The 21,444-nt window shown below is 38.5% G+C and overlaps 1 protein-coding gene across 1 annotated transcript in view; it reads right to left on the bottom strand.

The window, feature by feature from the left end:
• pigg (phosphatidylinositol glycan anchor biosynthesis class G) overlaps positions 1–21,444 on the bottom strand; it is a 166,448-nt gene that overhangs the window by 26,639 nt on the left and 118,365 nt on the right. The window contains exons 11-12 of the mRNA XM_038277616.1: positions 16,736–17,045; positions 2,857–3,020 (exon numbers count right to left, since the gene is read on the bottom strand). Of these exons, the coding sequence (XP_038133544.1) occupies positions 2,857–3,020; positions 16,736–17,045 (474 nt within the window). The remainder of the gene's footprint in view (positions 1–2,856; positions 3,021–16,735; positions 17,046–21,444) is intronic.

The raw sequence follows: 21,444 nt of genomic DNA, 5'->3' as shown, positions 1-21,444 counted from the left end.
TGTAACTTTTGTAGTTTTTTTTTCGATCAGTGTAGTCTAAATTTGCCCCCCCCCCCCGTCATTGAGGTATGTTTCCATGGTGTAATCTCTGTAGGCTGAAAGCTGTTTAGATCCAGTTTGCAGTCTGGACTTCCTTTTGCACCCAAGAGTCTTCTTACTGTTGACCCAACAGAAGCTGAAGGAAGAGGCTCTAGCAACTAGAATTTGATAAATTCAGATTAAGCAGACACCTATGTGGCCGACCTCGAGGACTAGAGTTGAATACCTCTACTAAAGGGGATGTTTGTTAAGATTTACTGCTAAATGATAGGTTTATAATAGCAACAAGTCTTATAGGTAATATGCAGCTTTACAGGAAAGCAGTTATATTGTTACATACACCTGAATCTATGGTATTATTGCTGGAGGTAATTACACTCATACTGCACCATATACAAAACATCAACTGTACCTTTAATTAGCTGGAAATCTGACGGCTTGTTAGTGATAATTTGACGAACCATCTCTTCTCAGCAGTCAGACTACTTTTTAACTGACAAACACACAGCAGGTGATGGTTGCTAAAGAAAGCACAACGAGGCATTTTCTTTGTTACAATCGACACGGCTGACAAGGCGAGACGACAAACCCAATCAGGTTGAAGAGGAAGATATTAGACTTCAAATATTGTTGAGAAGTTTCCTAAAGGCGAGACAATTCAGATTAAATTACTTTGAGGGGGTGGGATTATACCTGAAGCTTTTTGTGGCGACAAGTAGAACAGACTGAGCATGAAAGTAAGCAGCTGGTGAAACAGTCAAAGGGTTCAAAATGTGAAACGACTCTGATAGATTTTAAACAGGCAAGTTTTTATAAGACAATATCCAGGCAAATTAGTAACTAATCTAAAACATACAGATGCATTTTGGTTAAAGGATCCTTTAATTAAAGGTTTCAAAGAAAATAAAAGCCAATCACACTAACTGTAATTATTTTTTTTACTGTTGTCTATAAAAGGAACTTCAGCAATACCCAGAAAGGAGTGTTGGCCTAGCGGTTAGAGTAGTGCTCTGAGAAGGTTGCAAGTAACCGGTTTGAATCCCGCTGCCTCCTTTCTGAGTCTCTGAGGAAGACAGTTAACCCCACAATGCTCCCCGGGTGCTGCACAATGGCAGCCCACTGCTCCCCAAAGGGATGGGTTAAATGCAGAGAGTTAATTTCTCCAATGTGAGATCAATAAAGTTTAATTTCACATCAAAAATAAATTACCACCAACTTAAAGAGACAAAAATGACACAAACTTCCTTCCATTAGAATCTACCGCTTTTTTATGCAGTGAATTATGTTCTATTTCTGTTGCAGCAAAGAACACTAAACAAATTAAAATAAAAATGCAATCAAAAAGTTATTTTTTTTTTCAGATTTTCTTTTTTTAGATTTTCTCTTATCAACAATTCATTTTTAAAAATCATTTTCAAATTTTGTTTTTTCAGACTGAGTTTAAGAATTTTATTCTTTTCATATTGTGTTTTGCAGATCACATTCGCTTCACTTGAAACCCAATTCAAACACAAATAAAAACGTTGTTGCTAACATTCAGCAGACGAATAGAAATGCGTCTTTGCTCCTCCCTCCAGAGGAAGCTAATGTCATCTTTAAAAGTAAATTTAAAAAGAAAACATCTCATAAAACTTAAGCTAAAAAAAAAGAACTCTGAAAATATTTTCAAATATAAAATTTGTAACAGAAAAGATTAGAAAAACAAAAAATATTTGGATTTTTTTTTTTTTTTTTTTTTTTTATCCTCTTAACATCCACCTCATTTTGGGAAATTCTCGCCTATTCTGCATACCCAAGTGGAAAAGCAAATAACTTAGGAACAGTATGCCCAAATTACAGATACATTATTTGAAAGCTAACACCTTCTAGTTTCTAAAAATACACATGAAACTTGGGTGAGTAAAACAAACACTGCATCAGTTCAAACATGACTCAAAGTTGTTTTTTTTATTCTGGAAAATAATAGTTCTTTTTTGAACAGCAGCAATTAAGACATGCTTGCTTGTTGTGGCTGCTTTGTCATCTTTACATTTTGACATGCTGTTAATTGTGCTTTGGTGCTCGCTATGTCCATAAAATCAACTTGGTGGTTAAATTTTGTAGAATCTAAGCTTTCCAACAATGACTAACATGTCTATATTGGTGTAATTTTTATGCATTCGGAGTTATCAGAGTTAAACGCTTATTTTGTACGTTGTTCAGTTTCATTTTTGGATTCCATTTTTTTGTTTGAAATTTCTATAGGAATTTCAATTCAAATAAAAAAAATGTGTTCTCTGATTGGAACAATAATGGAAAGAAAAGATTAGCTCCAGACTTTGAGAAAGTGATTGGTTTTCCAGAGGAAACTGGACAACAGATCTCAGATTAGCAGAACAGAGAAACCTTAAAAAAACATGGATGGTGTCAGTAAAAGCTGCAAACCTGGAACTTAACTCAGATTCATGTGAAGAAAAGTTCTGCAGTCAATATGATGCTTCATGCCTTATCTACTGAGAGTAGAAGATTTCAGCAATAAACATCAGAATTCTGGATTTAATAAAAGCCGTTTGCATCAGAGGTTGGGGAGAAAACATCAGAACCTTTGAGCTGATTCAGAGACAGAATCAATCTCCCACCAAAACAACTAAAAAAATAGAAAATACTCATTAATTTTCTAATATTTACAGTAACTCAAATAACCTTCCTTTTTAAAATGAGATGTGGTTGCAAATTAAGCTGAGTGGTAAGTTTATACGCTATCACCTTCATTCCTGAAAACCCTCAGGCTGCGATAAGCGATGAAGCTCCTCCACTTATCAACTTAGTGACACTTACCTTTCTCTCTCTGAGCTCAGGTAGCAGACGAGGTGACAGGCCCAGAGGAGGGGACCTGCGTAAGTGCTGAGAGCTGTTAAAAAGATGGCAGGCGCTTCGATGTAGCTTTCCAAACCAACGAAGCCCACAGAGATGTCGACGGTGCCTATGTTGTTGGAGTTGCCCTGCAGGAGCACAAAGAAACCTTTTAGAGCACTGATGAGGGGGCAGGAATAACCGTCTACAGACAAAAACAAGGACACATAAGGATCTGCAGCTGTAAGCACTTTAAGGAAGCATCCTCTGGTTTTTTATTATTATTCCTGTTTTCAGCACACAGCTTCCAGACTGGGCATGGGGGGGGGGGGGGTTTACACCACTCAGGCTAATTACAAAATATTTGCCTGTTTCTTTGCCAAAACACTTTGTATTATGAAAAGCAAATAATATACAAAGTAAAAGGAAAGTGCTGAAAGTATGAAAAAAAAACAAATCACAACCGCCTTTTTTTGTTGCTTCAAAGCAGATAAGTTATTTAAAAGCGAAACAGCCTCTAGATCGACATGTTGTCTGGTACAGAAAACACTATTACCCCATTTACACTACCCTTTAAAAACCGATCCATGCCGAGACCGGTCCGAGCTCGGATCAGTTAACCAGGCCTAGCTTGGTTCTGACGACCGTTTACACATCACGCTATCTTGGTTCCTCGACTCCTCGCCTCCTAGTGATGATCTACGGTATTACTGCCAGTATTGAAGGAGGAAATCAAGCAGTTGGTGGCGGTAATGCACCAAAAGTTGTGAAGAAGAAGAAGATTTCGATTGTTGTTTATAGTTGTTCTTCTTCTGTTTTGTGTTGGTTGGCAAGCAACTTCCGGAGGGGCATTACCGCCAACTACTGGAATGGAGTGTGAATTGGGATGTGCAGCCAGACGGAGATGACACGTTCTGCTCATGCACTCTTGTTAATAGAGAACCAAGCCAGGGAAAAACCGAGCCGAGCCCACCTCTGGAACTGGTCTGCAGTTAGTGCGGTTCGGTTGTGTCTAGCTCGGTTCAGTTCAGTTTGCTTTCCATTTACCCATGATAAGCTATCTCAGTCACTGAGTTTGGACCGGTCTCGGCACGGTTTTTCAAGGGTAGTATAAATGGGGTAAAAGAAAACACTAGAACAGGTTCTTCATAAGACTATGATGAAGGAATGAGCACTATTAACCTGGTGGTAGCCAGATTGATGTGTAGAACTGAGTTGAGTTCTACGTTATCAATCTGTAATGGCTGCCGTTCAGTCTGTCTGTGAAAAGGAGGGACGTTTAGTACAATACTTCCAGCTGATTGGGTGACGTGCCAGCTAGTACCCGCCTTCAATAAAACGCTTTCAGCCAATCGTAGCAGCGAATTGTGACGTTTCAGGCTCAATAGCTTTGGCAAATTGGTCGTCCATGAGAGCCATCAACGGACACGGTGATCACAATAAGACTCATCTGCAGCTTCTTGAGTGTTTTCACAACTAGCGGAGTAAGCTGATTAATCAAAGTGTTTCTCTCTGCTCCTTTTTTAAACAAGAGATTGTTGCTATTTTAGCTAAAATTGTCAATTTTTAATTTGGACAGGTGATTCCACCAGTGTAGCCATGTTCGTAATGCCCTTGGAAGGCCCTTCTGAACATCGTCATTCCTACTTGTCCCGCCCCAAAAAAAACCTGCTGGCATGTCATTGGTCCGACACGCTGATGTTACGAAACGGACGTATTAGCGGGAGGTTTTCAAGATGCATTTCTTGTGAGACTGAAAACTCAGATCAGATTCTGTTTACGTTTGATTACTGCTGCACTTTATGGGAGGAAAATGTTCATTTCACTGCTAAGCTGTTGCTCACTGTACAAAACAGGATGAAATTTCATTTTGTATACTCTGTATACAAAATGAAAATACAAGTTGCCTAAATCTAAAGTCAGATCTCATGACAATCCAGGTTATGGTACTATCACTGTCTCTTAAGAGTCTTTACTGCAAAAACTGATCTGAAAAGATGTAAAAACCATTTTAATTAAGTTTATTTGCCCTTAATTTGAGCAGGTAAAATCATAAAACTTGCCAATGGAAGGAGTATTTTATAATTAGATGTTATGGACTTGAAATAACATAATGGAAGTGTTTATAATTTTAAACATAAATTAAATTATTCCATTCGTCAAGGGGAATAGACTTATTTCAACAACAACAACAACAAAAATACTTACTTAGGTTTCATATTTGCAGGTGAATTAGTTTTGCCTCAGGGCTGTTAAGAACTCTTAACCTTAAGGGATGCAGTGCAAAAACATATGTTTAAGTCTTTGCTTGCTTTAAGCAGGTAAGTAACAATTTGCAAATCAATTTAGAAGATTTATGTTGAAAATAAGAAAAAATAACAACTCCAATATTTTATTGAAAGTGCATAATATCTTATTATTTTCATTTAAAGACTTAAATACTCATTCCATTAGCAGATCATCTGATTTTCCAGCTTAAACTAAGGGCATTTACACTTGTTTTAAGAATGTTTTATTCAATTTTAGACCAGTTTTGCAGGGTGGAGAAAATTAAGACACATCTAAGTTCATGCAACTAAGACCACAGACAGCCCTAACAGGGAGTCAGCAGCCAGACCACCAAATAAAAAAAAATATATATATATATTGTAGATATTTTATGTTTATAGTTTATATTTACAGTTGAGTCTAAATTAGTAGTGCAAGTAGGTTATTTGCTTTAGATTCTGTCTGCCATTAATCTGTTAAGGATTCGATTCCCCAATTAGTTAATGATTATTTTAATTACCAGTTTATCATGATTCATCCAGTTAATCACATGTTTTATATATTTATCTGATCAATATAAAATAAAGCAATACATTGTAACACCCACAATCAAATAAAATGCAATATTTGTAAATAAACATGCATTTACAACGATGAATTAAATAATAAAATGTTCCATTAAAAAGTTATTGAAAATCCCTTAAAAATTATTATTTTGAAAACAATTATAATTATTCCACTTTATGTGTATTAATAAATATAGAGTAAAGTAATGATATGTATTTTTCGGGGGTGTCTAATCTACTGCATTGTTATTTTTTTGGTTATATTTGTGGCTGAAATATCTTACAAACGTTTGCAGGAACACTTTAATTTAGCTGTCACCAAAAACGAGCATAAATCAGTCTAAATCATATAATTAAACCCTTTATCACATAAGCCTAGACAGAAAATATCATATTTACTAATACCTTTCCTTCAAAAAGACATAATTTACAGCTGATGTTTATAGAAACTGCACTTAGACTGCTGTCTGATGTTTGTTCTACTCAATATCAGACAAAATAAAAAATCAGTGAAAATCAAACTTGACTTTCTTTCTGTAGTGATGATCTGTGGGCTGCATAACAAGAAGTAACAGTGCTTCTCCATCTGTGCACACGTCTGTGATCAGAGAGGGAGAAGACACCAACAGCTGGTTCCATTTTCAACAAACAGGGACTATGACTAAGCAGGCCGGGGGCTGCCGCTTATAGACGCCCTTCTTGATTTCTCTCTGAAATCCCGCTGGGATGTTCTTAACGTCATTGTGCGCAAACATTTCATATTTATTGCTTCTTCAAAGTATAGAACAGCGAGACCCTTCAGACAGAAAACAAAATGATCTGAAATGAAAGATGTGAAGCAGGAGGATCTGATGATGTATCCAAGTGGTGGAGTCTGAACCTTTCGGGGGGAAAAATAATGGCTATACAGGCTGGTCGATCATCTGGTCAAATCAAAAAACTGAAGTTTTACATTTACTTTAACATTTTATCACAATAAAACAACTAACAGACATTAATCTTATAGGAACTTTATGATAGAAATGACCAAGAAAAAAAATCCCATCAAATATCTGCAGTCAGCTGATGAGTAAATACAACCAATAATGTTCTTTTAATGCCCTTCAGCATCTTCACCATGGACAGGCTGCAGCCATGTCCCAAGTTCCTCGTTTTCCCGCCACTTTGGTTCAAATGAGCATTTTCCCCATTCTCTAGCCTTTTCCCCGCCTCAAGCTTCTTTTCCGAAGCATTTTAATGCCAAAATTATCAAATTTAATCATTTTAATGCCAATTAAGGCTTTAATTAAAAAAATTATAATTTAATGACTTTTAATTATTTTTAATGACCCGCAGAAACCCTGAATCAGGGCCAATAATGGTGAAATTTTAGGCCCAAACCTCCTTGCATCAATGAGAGCATTGAGGATGGAAGTTGGATGGTCTTCTAGCATCACAATGATTTCAAACACACTGCTCAAGCAGCAAAGGTCCTGGGGTTGGCTAAACGGTCCCCCAGGCCTCAACCCTGCATGAAATTTATGGAGGGAGATGAAATGTGTTGCCCTGCTCAAGCCCAAAATATCTCTACTCTAGAGGAGATGGAGGGAGGAATTGGCCAAAATACAGTGAGACCAAACCTGGTGAAAACTGACAGGAAACAATGGAGCTGAACATCTGTCATTGACCAAATTCTGGGTTTCTTCTTAAAGGGGAATTTCGTTTTTTTTTTTTTACATTTGGCCCTTGATTTTACGTTATTACATCATGTTCTACTCACCCATATTAGTTTTGAGCCATTTGGAGCCATTCTGAAGATATTCCGGTTATGTCCAAGTAACGTCTTTCTATGGGCAACGAGTTGAAGACACAAACTAAACTGTTCATAATTTATTCTTTATGGTACGCCAGCATTCAGAACATGTAGTCAAATCACTGTCCCCCAGACATACGCGGTTATATTTTTTATATAAATATCTTTTAAAAACAAAGCAGCAAGCGGATTTTACGAATTTTACGAATGCCGGCTGGTATCCCTTCTATTCATTCTAGCTAATCTGAATCGTTCAATTCCATATGGAGAGCGAGATCATCTGTGTTAGTAGCACTAGATATCTTCCAGGCATGTGAGTAAAACTAGCAGCAGTTCAGTGGACAGGAAGAATGAATGGTAGCCGGCGCAAGGATGATGTCATACACGCGCCACTTTGTTTTAAAAGTGGGGGACAGTGATTTGCCTACATGTTTTGAATGCTGGTGTACCATAAATAATAAATTATGAACAGTTTAGTTTGTGTCTTCAAGTCGTTGCTCATAAGAAGACGTTACTTGGATATAACCTAACGGAATATCTTCAGAACAGCTCCAAATGACACAAAACTAATATGGGAGAACAGTAGAACATGATGTAATAACATAAAATCAAGGGCCCAATGTAAAAAAACAGGCGTTCCCCTAAAAATGCTTTAAAATCCTGCAGTTTGATGTTCTTCCTACTGTAGAGACAAGCAATGCGTGTCAGATGTGTCTGTAAACACTTTGCTGTCAAAAACTATTTTCTCTGTGCATCTGACTGCAATGTGCACAGGTGTCCAAAGAGAGGCGTTTGACTCCTTTTTGATGCTCACAAGACGTACGGAGTGAACGCAGCATAAACCAGTATATAACCATGAAGCACATCCCTTTGCTTGGATTTCTGATTTACACACCTAAATGCTTTGATTGTGATGCATAATCACCAGAGTGGGTCTCCAGCTATCCAACCAGTTGTTTATGTTGCCAGAGTTATCTGAACCAATTTCCCATCATGCTCGGGTGTCACAGACTAACATGAGACATTAGTTATTTTCTAATACAAAAATGAATTAAGCATTTGGAACTCCCCTATCTAAAATGGATTGAAGGTAAAATAAATACCTGGGTGAAAACATTTTTTTTAGCATAGCCCCATTTTTCTGCAAATATCAGTTTTTCCCAACATTTTACATGTGACACCGCTACACATCCATTAGAGTTGTGTCCTCTTCAGAACATTTTTCATCCACAGCTCTATAATTACATGCCTGGACACAGGGAGGGGAAATTGTCTGGTGATGGTGTAATCCCGAGCTCAACACAGCCTTAATGACCCAAGGGCTGATGAGGGTTATTGAACTGATAGCAACGTGGAGATTCTGTTGACAACAATGAACAGCTGTGAAGCAAATATCTGCTGTGAGGGGAGCGTAAATTAAAAACCCAGGCGTCATATCTGCCTCTAAAGGCACATTCAACATCAGAAAACATCGACTGGTAATAACCGTCCCTCTGCTAGGAGCAGGGAGAGAGTAATGGAGTTCACATAAGAACAGAAGCGGCTCAGTAGTCCTCCTCAAACACCGTCTAGCAATTTATTGCAGGTAATAGTTTCCCTAAATCTCTATTTAGTTTGTTAGAGCATTAAATTAGATACCTTTGACAATCAGAAAAAAACACTTGACCATCTGACCAGCCTATTATAGACAGAGGCCAGAAGTTAAGAATCAATATAAACTGGGCTTGTTTGACAGGTGTTGCTCTAAACTGTTAAACTATGGAGGAAGGTTATTTACAATAATAAATCTGGTCGAGTTCCTTAAAATAACACCAATCAGAGAGCAAAACTACAACATTTGGCAGCAAGGGCGCAGATAGCGTGTACGTCAGGGGTGTTCTGACGTACACAGATTCAAATGACCCTCAATCCGTCCCCCCCACTTTTATAAAAAAAAAAAAAAAAAAAAAAAAAAAAACATACGGCGTAACTCACAGAAAATCAAAAAGCTTTTTCTAATTTACTGCTTTGCAACAACAACATAAAACAGTCAGATCATAGACGGGCAATCGTTTTGTTTAACTGCAGGCTGCCTGCGTCGTAGAGATTCTAATCTAAAAGTTATCCTGTCTCTGGCGTTTACGTCTCGAGCCTGGTTTCCATGGTTACTCAGACAGACAGTAGTGGCGGGACAGTTCCCAATTCCGGAGTCCGGACATCAACATGAGGCCAGCCAAACCGAAAAAACAGAAAACAATTGCATCCTTTTTTCGAAAAGCACCAACTGTAAGTAAACTGTTCATCATATCACTTTGCATTTTTTTGGTTGTCTGTTCGATGTCGCCGTGGAAAAAAGAGTAGAGACGGTCAGTGAGAATAGCGTGAAGAGAGGTGCCAATGTCATAAGGCGGGAGGCAGGGGGAATCGACTGGCATTTATTTATTTATAATTAAATCGACTGTTCCGACTTTTTCTGGAGTTGTTGGGGGTCTTTCAGAAATGTGTAGGCTACGTATTTATGCCAAGCCAAATGGTTTAGGTTGTTACAGGTTGAATCATGAGAAAAACAAACTTCAAAGCTAGACAAATTCCACTACACAGGGGCGGATTTAGGAAATTTGGGGCCCTAGGCAAAGACAGGCATGGGGCCTTCTGAATTGAGAAGACAACATATAGAACAGACCCATTATACAGATACAGAAATTTTAATAGAATAGAAATTTGAGGATGTCATGTATCTTCAAGTTTGTCTATGTCACTGTAACTCGGAGGAAAGAATCTCTCTCTCATATATATATATATATATATATATATATATATATATATATATGTATATGTATGTGTGTGTGTATATATATATATATATATATGTGTGTTTGTGTGTGTGTGTGTGTATATATAAATAAATAAAAGGTGCATGTCACAGGAAAGACTAGTGATGTTACAAATATGACAATTGATTAAACTACAGAACAGTAAATTATTTTATCTATAATTAACGTGGCCCTTAACATCCCCAGCTGTACACAATAACACACATTAAAGCAATGTTAATACAAAGCTGTAAAGTAGAGTGAGACGTTGATAATAACTTCCTTATGTTTTTTGAATGTATAAATTTAATTATAAAGGACTAAAACACCTAAAACTTATGGGTGATTTTACAACATTTAAAAGCCTGAGATTTTACTGAAATTGGGGCTACTGGGGCTCACTGGCCTTAGATGTAATGAGCAAACTGGAAGTGCTGAATACATCGCTCCAAAAAAGCACCCAGACATTGGAGGGCATGGTCTCTGCAGTCTCAGTTGTCCAAGAGAGATTACGGGACAAAAAAAGCCAGCCCACTTTGAGGCAGTCTTTAAGGAAGCAGTGGATATGGCTGAGAAGCTGTCTCTAGAGCCCATTGCTCTATCTCGAACACATAGGCCCCCAAAGAGATATTCTGGGCCAGCACCTGCACACAGGCCAGAATCTGCTGTGGAGTACCACAAAGTGGAGTTCTACAGAGTCCTTGACAAAGTAGACACACAACTTTCTTCATTTGAGGCCATTTATTGAAAAGCCATGTAAAGTACTTATTTACAAATTTGTTTTTGTATATATGTAGGCTTTGCTGTTCGTGTTTCTGTGTGTTTACAGCCTGCACTTAAAGTCAGTCCATGTTTAAATAAAACCTTTTTTTTTTCACACGTCATGTGGCATGTTTGGTGTGTACTTGGTACCAATACATGTTATTTTCTTGCAATGATGGGCAATTAAGATTGATGGGTTGTCATAGCTGAGTAATAGCCAGTAATAGGGCTCGGGATCCACGTTGCATTGTGGGACGTCGCAGCCATACTGACTGCTACGCAAACGTAAGCATAGCTCTGACACAACGTTGTTGTTGAAATAAGAGACAGAAGTAGAGAGAAAAAAGATGTTAAAATCCCGAAAAAGATCTGGAATTTACCGGGACACATTAAATAGAGAAGCCAGGGACCGGTATGGTGACAAAATCAGCATTATTAATCATTTGGATCCATATAAAGTTCCAAACAATGAGTGGAGCACCGATGAGTGAGCGCCTATACTTCAAAACAGTTCCCAAGCTACAAGTCCTTGGAGTCTCATGTGCAGTTCATGAATGGATGGGTTCAGGAGCTGCAGATCATAAAGCCAGCAAACAGTGGGAACACAGTAATCCGTTCGAAGGTAAGCTGTGATCAGACGGGCTCTGGAACCTGCTAGTTTAGCAACTGCTAACCGCTAGTGCTAACAACCACTCACGCATGTAATGCACTTTTAACTAGCTGCTATGTGTTTCAAAGGTGTAGTTAGTAACGTTAACTGCCAACCCTCCGGGTTTCTCGCGTATTTGAGCATTTTCCCGCTGCCGTTTTTATTATTTTCCCGTAAAAGATCCCAACTTTGAAGGAAAGAAACAAAGTAGGCTATAAAATAAAACCGTGCATCTTTAACTTACCAGAATGAAAATGCAGGGAACACACTCTCATTGACATTGGAATACTGTGGAAAGTTATGTTAGGTCGTATTACAGCCGCGATCCAAGCTAGCCGACGACTCTTTATCTCTGATGCTTGGTCTCCATGGTTACGCCTCCAGTCAGGAAAGCGGTGGAAAGTTAACCCATTTTCTATGTTGTTCCCATGCCGATCATGTGTTGAGCTGTTACAGTCCACAATACAGCAACGGTTTACCATGGTTGAAATCAAGTTACGGTGAAATTAATCAAATTAAAACACGGCTGAGAGGGAGTACAGTATGCGGTAGTCATAGGCAGTAGTCTGAGCCGCGGTAAAAGACGCATTCAACATGGCGGCGACGCAAAGTGCTTACGTCACGACGACCAAGCCCTATAGTAACTGTCCCCCACAGTTTCAAAAACCTATCTGCGCCCCTGTTTGGCAGCATAGATGTATAACTGATTAAGTTGGAATGTATGTATGAGTGTGGATCTGTCTATATCACCGAATGGTCTCTTTAAGCTTTCATATATAAAATTGACTTTTATATATGAATAAATCGACTGAAGATTTTTGTGAATTGGGGTTTTGAGAATAAACTGTTAGAAACTTAATTAAATTGCAGAATTATGCAATAGGTATCTGAATCTAGATTGTAATTAACTCCGTCATTGTTGTTAAAGTGTTATTGAAATGCAACAAATAAAGTACTGGTATGCATTTCTATCCACTGCCTGAATCCACACTGCATACATGTAATTTGACCAAAAACAGCGTAAATAAAGGCACGCACATTATGAGATGAATAAATGATACATTTTTTTACAAAAAAGTAAAAAAAAAAAAAATCCACTAGACTTTGTTTCCAAGTTTGAAACGTTTCGCTTCCCATCCAGGAAGATTTTTCAATTCAAAATATCAGAATTAGCGTTGAGATCTAAGCTTTATAGAGTAGCCCAAAACAAAGCCTTGCTTTGGCTTAGAAAACATGCTAATTAAACCTAATTATCACCATCTAGCTGTGTGATAATTAGGTTAATATTTTAGTGCAGCAGTTAAAAGAAACAAAATAAGAGAGACTATTATACAGCAGAATTAAAAGTTTTATGCTGACAGCTCTGCAGGGAGAGATCACAGCTTAGATGTTAGTGAAAGCTTTTCAATCAGTTCTCTGATTGGTTTATAAGTTCAGATGTTCGATTGAATACTCAAATTCTGCAAGACTCGCCGCTCTCATTGTGGTGCTGGAACTTTAGACGTGCCTTGATGGCATCTACAACTCACTTTAAATGCACACCAGATGCCCTGATGCCCAAAAACAAGTTTGGTGCAAAGAGACCACTTGGTGTTAATTGCTGCACTACTAGTTCTTTAAAGGATAGAAATTTGTTTTTGTTTTATTGTGCATACATGACTGAGTGACGACAAATTCTTAAATGTTTTTCAAAAGGTGAAAGATGATGAAAGAAAGCTTAAAACCCCACATTTATTCTACTGCTGGTTTACTAGGCAAACACCATAATGCCTGCTTTAACTTAGGAGGATTATCTCTTTTAGACTATTAAACACTTATAGACATTTAAATAAAATTTTGTAATCCATCAACAGCTTTGCGGATGTGTTATCAGCTGTGGGAACATGGAGCCGGTCTCCATTCTGCTGTCTTTGCTCTGTCTGCATACGGGGCTTTCAGGACGACGCAGCTGCCTGCTCCTGTGAGTCTAGGCTAAGGGAAACAGGGCAAGGCTGCCGTACACAGGCGCCACTGATGCTCTGACCACCATCTGTAGGCAATGCTGGTGAAGGGTCGTCACCAAGGACAAAAAACAAAAAAACACTGAAACCGGGAGCTGGGACTTGAACCGACAACCCTTCGATTGCAGTGTAAACTACATCCTGTGCCACTGTAATTAGATACTGTATTACTCACTTTAAATAATACAAGGCAATTGTTTGTTTTTTCTTATTTTAAACATTAAATATTTTCGTTTCATTGGCAAATTGTCTTACCTGCTCAAACAAGGTTATATGCATTTATTAAAAAAGAAAAATGGCTTTCCTTTGTTAGTGTTTTGCAGTGTTTGGAAACTACTCGCCTCCCGTCACGTACATGAACCCATAACTAAGATAAGCTAAATTGTGTCTCTATTTAAAGACCATAAAGGCCAAACATATACTATAACAGGATGACAATATGAGTAGAGGTCACTTTGTCTTTACTATTGGTTTTCTGTTTCTATTCCAAACAAAAAACAAAAAAGCTGATTAACTAAAAATAGCAACACAAACTATGTCCAAGGACGCTGATTGTTTGGTGGTCTCCAACAAAAACAGATAAAGCTGTCTACTCTAAGGGAGTCTCAAACAGACAGTGGAGGAGACAAATAATCAAATCCTAATGACATTTATCTGCCAAAGCAACCTTCAGCTGCTCTTTAATCACATTATTACAGCTAAAATGGATAAATTATAAAAGGTGACTTTAACATGCTTCCCTATGTAACTTAGGTGCGTTCACACACACATTTAGTCTGATTTAAATGGACCAGAGTTTCTTTATCCCTTTTGGTCCGAAGCTTTTGTGTGGGTGTGAATTAAAACCTATGAACTCTGGTCCGGTTCAAACCCACTTTTTCAGTCTGCCTCCAAACAGATTCAGATCCTGGTTTACAGAGAGAGTTAGGCATAAACTCATTTAGATGAGCTCAATAATATCTAGTTCAATAATAAATCGAGGAGTTTTTAGGATGAAAATGATCAAACGTCTAAAGTTCTGCAAAAATGTCCTTCAACATTCAGCGCATCAAAATCTGCTAACGCAACAAGAGGGAAAATGTTCATGCTAATGTTACAAGCCGCAAACAGGAAAAGGCGGGAATTCCTTTCTATACTTTCTCAGAATCAGAAATACTTTAATAATCCCAGAGGGAAATTACTTTTGTTACACGCTCCAGTGACAGTTTTTTATATATATATATATATATATATATATATATATATATATATATATATATATATATATATATATATATACACTATATTGCCAAAAGTATTTGCTCACCTGCCTTGACTCACATATGAGCTTAAGTGACATCCCGTTCCTAATCCATAGGGTTCAATATGACGTCGGTCCACCCTTTGCAGCTAGAACAGCTTCAACTCTTCTGGGAAGGCTGTCCACAAGGTTTAGGAGTGTGTTTATGGGAATTTTTGACCATTCTTCCAGAAGCGCATTTGTGAGGTTGCACACTGATGTTGGACGAGAAGGCCTGGCTCTCAGTCTCCGCTCTAATTCATCCCAAAGGTGTTCTATCGGGTTGAGGTCAGGACTCTGTGCAGGCCAGTCAAGTTCATCCACACCAGACTCTGTCATCCATGTCTTTATGGACCTTGCTTTGTGCACTGGTGCACAGTCATGTTGGAAGAGGAAGGGGCCAGCTCCAAACTGTTCCCACAAAGTTGGGAGCATGGAATTGTCCAAAATGTCTTGGGATGCTGAAGCATTCAGAGTTCCTTTCACTGGAACTAAGGGGCCAAGCCCAGCTCCTGAAAAACAACCCCACACCATAATCCCCCCTCCAACAAACTTTACACTTGGCACAATGCAGTCAGACAAGTACCGTTCTCCTGGCAACCGCCAAACCCAGACCCGTCCATCAGATTGCCAGATGGAGAAGCGCGATTCGTCACTCCAGAGAACGCGTCTCCACTGCTCTAGAGTCCAGTGGCGGCGTGCTTTACACCACCGCATCCGACGCTTTGCATTGCACTTGGTGATGTATGGCTTGGATGCAGCTGCTCGACCATGGAAACCCATTCCATGAAGCTCTCTGCGCACTGTTCTTGAGCTAATCTGAAGGCCACATGAAGTTTGGAGGTCTGTAGTGATTGACTCTGCAGAAAGTTGGCGACCTCTTCGCACTATGCGCGTCAGCATCCGCTGACCCCGCTCCGTCAGTTTACGTGGCCTACCACTTCGTGGCTGAGTTGCTGTCGTTCCCAAACACTTCCATTTTCTTATAATACAGCTGACAGTTGACTGTGGAATATTTAGGAGCGAGGAAATTTCACGACTGGATTTGTTGCACAGGTGGCATCCTATCACAGTTCCACGCTGGAATTCACTGAGCTCCTGAGAGCGACCCATTCTTTCACAAATGTTTGTAAAAACAGTCTGCATGCCTAGGTGCTTGAATTTATACACCTGTGGCCATGGAAGTGATTGGAACACCTGATTCCAATAATTTGGATGGGTGAGCAAATACTTTTGGCAATATAGTGTATATATATATATATAGATATATATATATATATATCTATATATATATATATCTATATATATATAGATATATATATATATATACAAACACACATCCAACCACACAATATAATAAAGATAAAAAAATAAGCATAAAAACAGAAAAAATATATAGACATATATATCTATATATATATATATATATATATGCATATGTAAAAACTAAATCCAAATAAAGTGATAAATCCAAGTAAGTAAGTAAAGTGAGGTTGGTTCGTCCATTAATCTGACAAAAGGGGACATTAGCACACAGAAACAGGTCCATGTGAGGAGGAGAGAGATTTTAGAATACTCATATGAGTATTCTAAAAGAGAAAAAGCATGAACTTGTGTTTGTGATGTATTGAATCTGAACAAAAAAGGTTCAAAATACATGTGAAGAGGAGTTAATGTTTGTGTTTTAAACAAAACTGCTCATATCAGTATTGGGACTTCTTGGAAAAATGAAGATGTATAAGGTTGTGGTTCTCACCTGAAAGTAAAAGAAGGCCTGGCCAAACCAGTAGTGCATGATGGTGGTCTGGGCTGCGTCATAGTGGAGTTTCCTCCAGATAAACCTAGCCATGAGTGTCTGGATCAAAAGGCAGCAGCACAGCACTGGCAGGTTATGGGCCCGAAACAAGAGGGAAACCAGCAAAACCAGGCCGCTGTAAATCTCCCATAATCCCCTGCTCTTCAGCTTTGCATCTGCAGTGATGATCTGGGATCTCAGCAGGTCCTTGGTCCCCGAGAAGAGGATGCCCAGAACGAAGACGTAAACAAAGCGTGCCTCCACTGTTCCCCTGAAAGACAAGAGGATCGACTGTGTCACTTCTGTTCCAGGAGAAACAGGACGCCGCTATTGATTTGTCCCGACAAAACCTCTCGTTCAATACTTGGATAATAGAGGCAGCAGTCCACTCTGGCTTTGTGTGTTTTCTTTTCACAAACATTTAGAAGAGGGTTAAAAACAAGACGACTTGATTCAGACTTTTTAAACTGATTAATGATAGAATAGTTTCATCAAAAGCACTAATCAGGGTCAAAATAAGCAGAATTATCAACATTCATAAAGGTTTTAAAGCCCCTAAAACCTCTCTGTGAAGAAGAAATCCTATTTAAGGTGAGGTTGAGCTTATGATCACTTAAATTAGAAAATACAAAATATGATTTTATTTAATAAAGGAAACTGTTTTCCAAACTGAGCTTTGTGAAAAAGTAATTACCCCTCTCCCTCTTATTATGATTTAACAGAGGGAGGGGGGTACATTTTAGATGATTTTTAGATTTACATTTTAGAAAGTTGAACAGCAATCTGAATAAAAAAAAATCACTTAAATTTAACCTAGATGAACAACCTAAAATTGTAACCTTGTTAGGTCAAACTTTAACACTAAACGTGTCAAAAAACGACATCTGAACTCCAGATTAAAAAAAAGATAATTAAGAAAATCAGTGACATCCATCAGGACAGTATGATAAAAATATTTCTAAAGCTTTGAGACTTCAATGAACCACAGTAAACTCCACTATTCACTAATGAGGAAGATGGGAAACAGCTCGAAACCTTCCTTGCAGACAGACCAAAGTTACCCCAAGAACGCATGATGGAAGAGGTGAACTGGGAAGAGCATCTGAAATACTGCTGGTCTCGCTTTGCCCAGTTATGGTCAGTGATCAGGATTCAACACGGAGAAAGTGGCTCAGCAACAATGGCATCTGTAGGAGAAATAAGAGGCCAATAAACCTACTCCTGATTAAATATTTAATATTAGCCCAAAACCTCTAAATCACAGGAATTAATAACTGAACCATTAATTCTGCAGGACAGAGTCTAGATAAAGCATAAACATGTTTAGGTTATGCATCGGGGTGGCTATAAAGAATAAAAACCTGAAGGTTTTGAGGTGGAATAGTCAAAGTGACTGGCGACCTGTCCAGGGTGTACTCCGCCTCTCGCCCATAGACAGCTGGAAATAGGCACCAGCACCCCTCGCGACATCTTATTGAGATACTAGGGCATTACCTTAGGCCACTCGTTTTGAGCGCTAACACCTTCTAGTGTGGCTAAACAATTCTGCAAAATCCCTCCATGGGTTTATCTTTTCCACACAGGCCCAGGTTGGCTTGGAAAGCTGTTTCCTTTTCTTTTGAGAACTGCATCAGGTTATATGTGTTGTATTTTTTTTTATCTCAAGAGATTTTAGAGGGACAAGAAGGGAAATAAAAAAAAAGGTGGAGGAAGAAATCTGTTATATACTGTTATAATGTAGAAAGAAGTTAATTGGGGTCAGTAGGCAACTTTACATTAGGGACCGTAGATATATTCTATTGACCCAATCCAGCTCTGAGTAAATGCTAAGAAGGAATCAATGCATGGAGGGAACAACATTTTCTTCAGCATAAACAAAACAAAACCGGAGTAAATTTGGACCAACAGATGAGTGTTTGAAAGTTAGCACACAGCTCCAGTTAATCCAGCTAGAAAGCAGCAATCAAGGGTAAATATGGGTGTAGTGATGAACTTAGACCTGATCCTTCAGAGGCTCATAAAGACGGGAACAAGTTCGTCCTTCTGTCACCTGAAGAACATCTCAAGGATTAAAGGACTGATGTCTCAGCAGGACCTTGTAAAATTGCTTTGTTCATCTTTAGTAGAGTTGTTGCAGCTGACCCAGAATGCTGCTTTCTGCATTCTCACAAGAACTAAGAAGGTGGAGAACATGAGCCCAGTTCTAAAGTCCTTCAGCGTTTCGCCGTATCTCTAAGGATAGACTTTAAAACACTTCTGTTAGTCCATAAATGACTGAATTGCTTACAACCAAAATACAATTAAGACTTCTTGTCAGTGGATCGACAGCCAGACCTCTCAGGTCCCCTGGATCAGATCTAAGCTGCAGTACCAGAACCAAAAACTGACAAGCAGATTTTAGTTCTTATGCTCCACTGATGTGGAATAAACTCACACAAAACTGTAAAAAAAAAAAAAAAAAAACTAAGTTGCGTCAAATCAAGAATAAAAGGGTATTTACTTGGTGTCAGGTCTAAGCACCTAAAACATCATACATACATACGGGGGATGAAAGAAGGCACAGAGACAATAAATTTTGTTTTACTCGCGAGGAGAGTAGGAAGAGACTGCAGAGTTTACAATCTCCACCTCACTCTGCAGTCCCAGCGTTCTGCTTGCTAGTTATTAGAAATTAGGGGTCCCTTGTTACAACAGCTGAGACTGCTCTAGAGATCAGAAACAACATGAAAAATTCAGACTTACAGTCTCAGTAAACATCCTATAAATTTCAGGGTTCAGTCAAAGTTTAAGCGGTTGAAGCGGTTCACCAAAGTTCAGCAGGTCGAGTGCTGCCTGTAGATCAACCACAAGCTCCCCAAAAGCAAATCTTACAAATCACAGTACACTTCAGAAAAGATGGCCATAAAGACATGCAAATAGCACACAGCTTTATGCATGATAACACTACACAGATACATTTATATACAATTATTCTAACACTTGGACAGAGCTATCTATTCATTATTAGCTGAGGTTTGTCATCCAATTTCCTTTCCTTTTATAATAGATTATACTTTCATGTTCAGTAAAGCACAGTGAGCGGTCTTGCTACTGAACTGTTCTGTGTAAATAACCTTGCCTCACAATGTAATACAGATTTCAATGGGGTCTTCTGCTAGATCTTGTTTCCAAAGTTCTCAGCTTTTATTAATCCCCCCCTCCTTCTGTTTAACAGGCCTGCTCATATTTCTGTGACTCATAACCTTTCCTTCATTTGGTATGCGGTGTGTCAATGTAACATTAATAATTAAAGCCGGGAGACTGGAAGACTGAGCGAATAGCCGCAGGAAACAGACCGTCTCCCACCCATCACATTGTCAGGTTCTCAATTCATTCTAGGAGCACAGTATTAAGATACTCTGAGTGCTTTTTGAGGTTAGTGACGTTCCATCAACTCTGCTCTCTTTTTGATTGTTGTATCATAAACTTATGAGAAGCAAACTTGACAGTGACTCAAACTGCAATTTGGTTTGAGATTTCGTAGAGTTTCACAGAGGTTTTATTTGTCACGACAGAGTAAAGATTAAAGAAGTCACAGGTCCTAATATTACACCTGACTGTTTTTGTCTGGTGAAGTACAGCTCTTGTAAATAAACAATCTTTTTTTTAGCGTCCTACCCTCACCTACATCTTCCTGCTATCATAGATCCAATATCTAAACCCCACAAACATGGCCATGAGCCTGTATGTGCGAAGAGCTGCTTCCCTTGTTCTCCTCCACGTCCTTCTCTTTTCGTTCAGGCCTCTCTGGGCCAGATCGGTCCCCACTATCAGTTCCTCATTTCATTAATGTTTTAGTTCTGCATCTCTTTACTTCAGGGAATTAATCCTCCGCTCTGGTCTCCCTCTACCTGCTACACCCACTGTCCTCGCCTCCTCCTGCACTGTTTTTATACTCAGAACTTTTTATAAATTAACAGTTTGAGTTTAGATGTTCATGGAGGCGACATTTAAAGAACTAAACAAACCAATTAATTAGTGACGTGAATATCTGCATATCTTCATCTCTTTGTGGACAGGGACAGAAACTATGATCAATGATAAGAATTTGGGTTTTTCAAAGTCTATCATGCCCTTACTCGTCTGCGATGGTCAGCATCTTTCAACAAGTGATCATTAAGGGAACACTGGTGAGCGATTTTTAATTTCCAATTTAATTTGTGCAACGATGCCAAGCTGCAGACCAAAGCGGGGATGCACATATGTTTATAGAAGTTGGCAGTGGAGCGATGGAAGAAGATGACCTTGTCTGATGAGTTATATTTTTATTTACATACAGTGAATGCTCTGTCATCTGTGGAAAACATGGCACAAGAAGCCGCTGTACATCATGTTGTGTGTTGTAAAGCGCTATATAAATAAAAGTTGATTGATTGATTATTCCGCAACAAACTCCTAGAAAGCTGTAAAGGTGTTGAAACCCTGAGTTGCTTTAAATCAATTTAAACACCCATTTGTTTAAAGTGGCCTTTGTCTGTTTTACCTGAACTGTTAAATAAAAGAACATTAAAGTTTCTAGTCTAACTTTGATTATATAACCGTGATGCATTTCTCTCCACTACTTTGTGCATGTTCAGCAGTTTTAATTGTCCTGTTAATAAAATATAATGTAAAGATAACTTGCTTTGAGG

This window comes from Cyprinodon tularosa, unplaced genomic scaffold (assembly GCF_016077235.1).
Source record: "Cyprinodon tularosa strain WSP-4 unplaced genomic scaffold, ASM1607723v1 ctg133, whole genome shotgun sequence".
In the NCBI taxonomy this organism is placed as follows: Eukaryota; Metazoa; Chordata; class Actinopteri; order Cyprinodontiformes; family Cyprinodontidae; genus Cyprinodon; species Cyprinodon tularosa.
The sequence above is the reverse complement of the archived record's forward strand: the minus strand, read 5'-3'. Positions and strand labels throughout refer to the sequence as shown.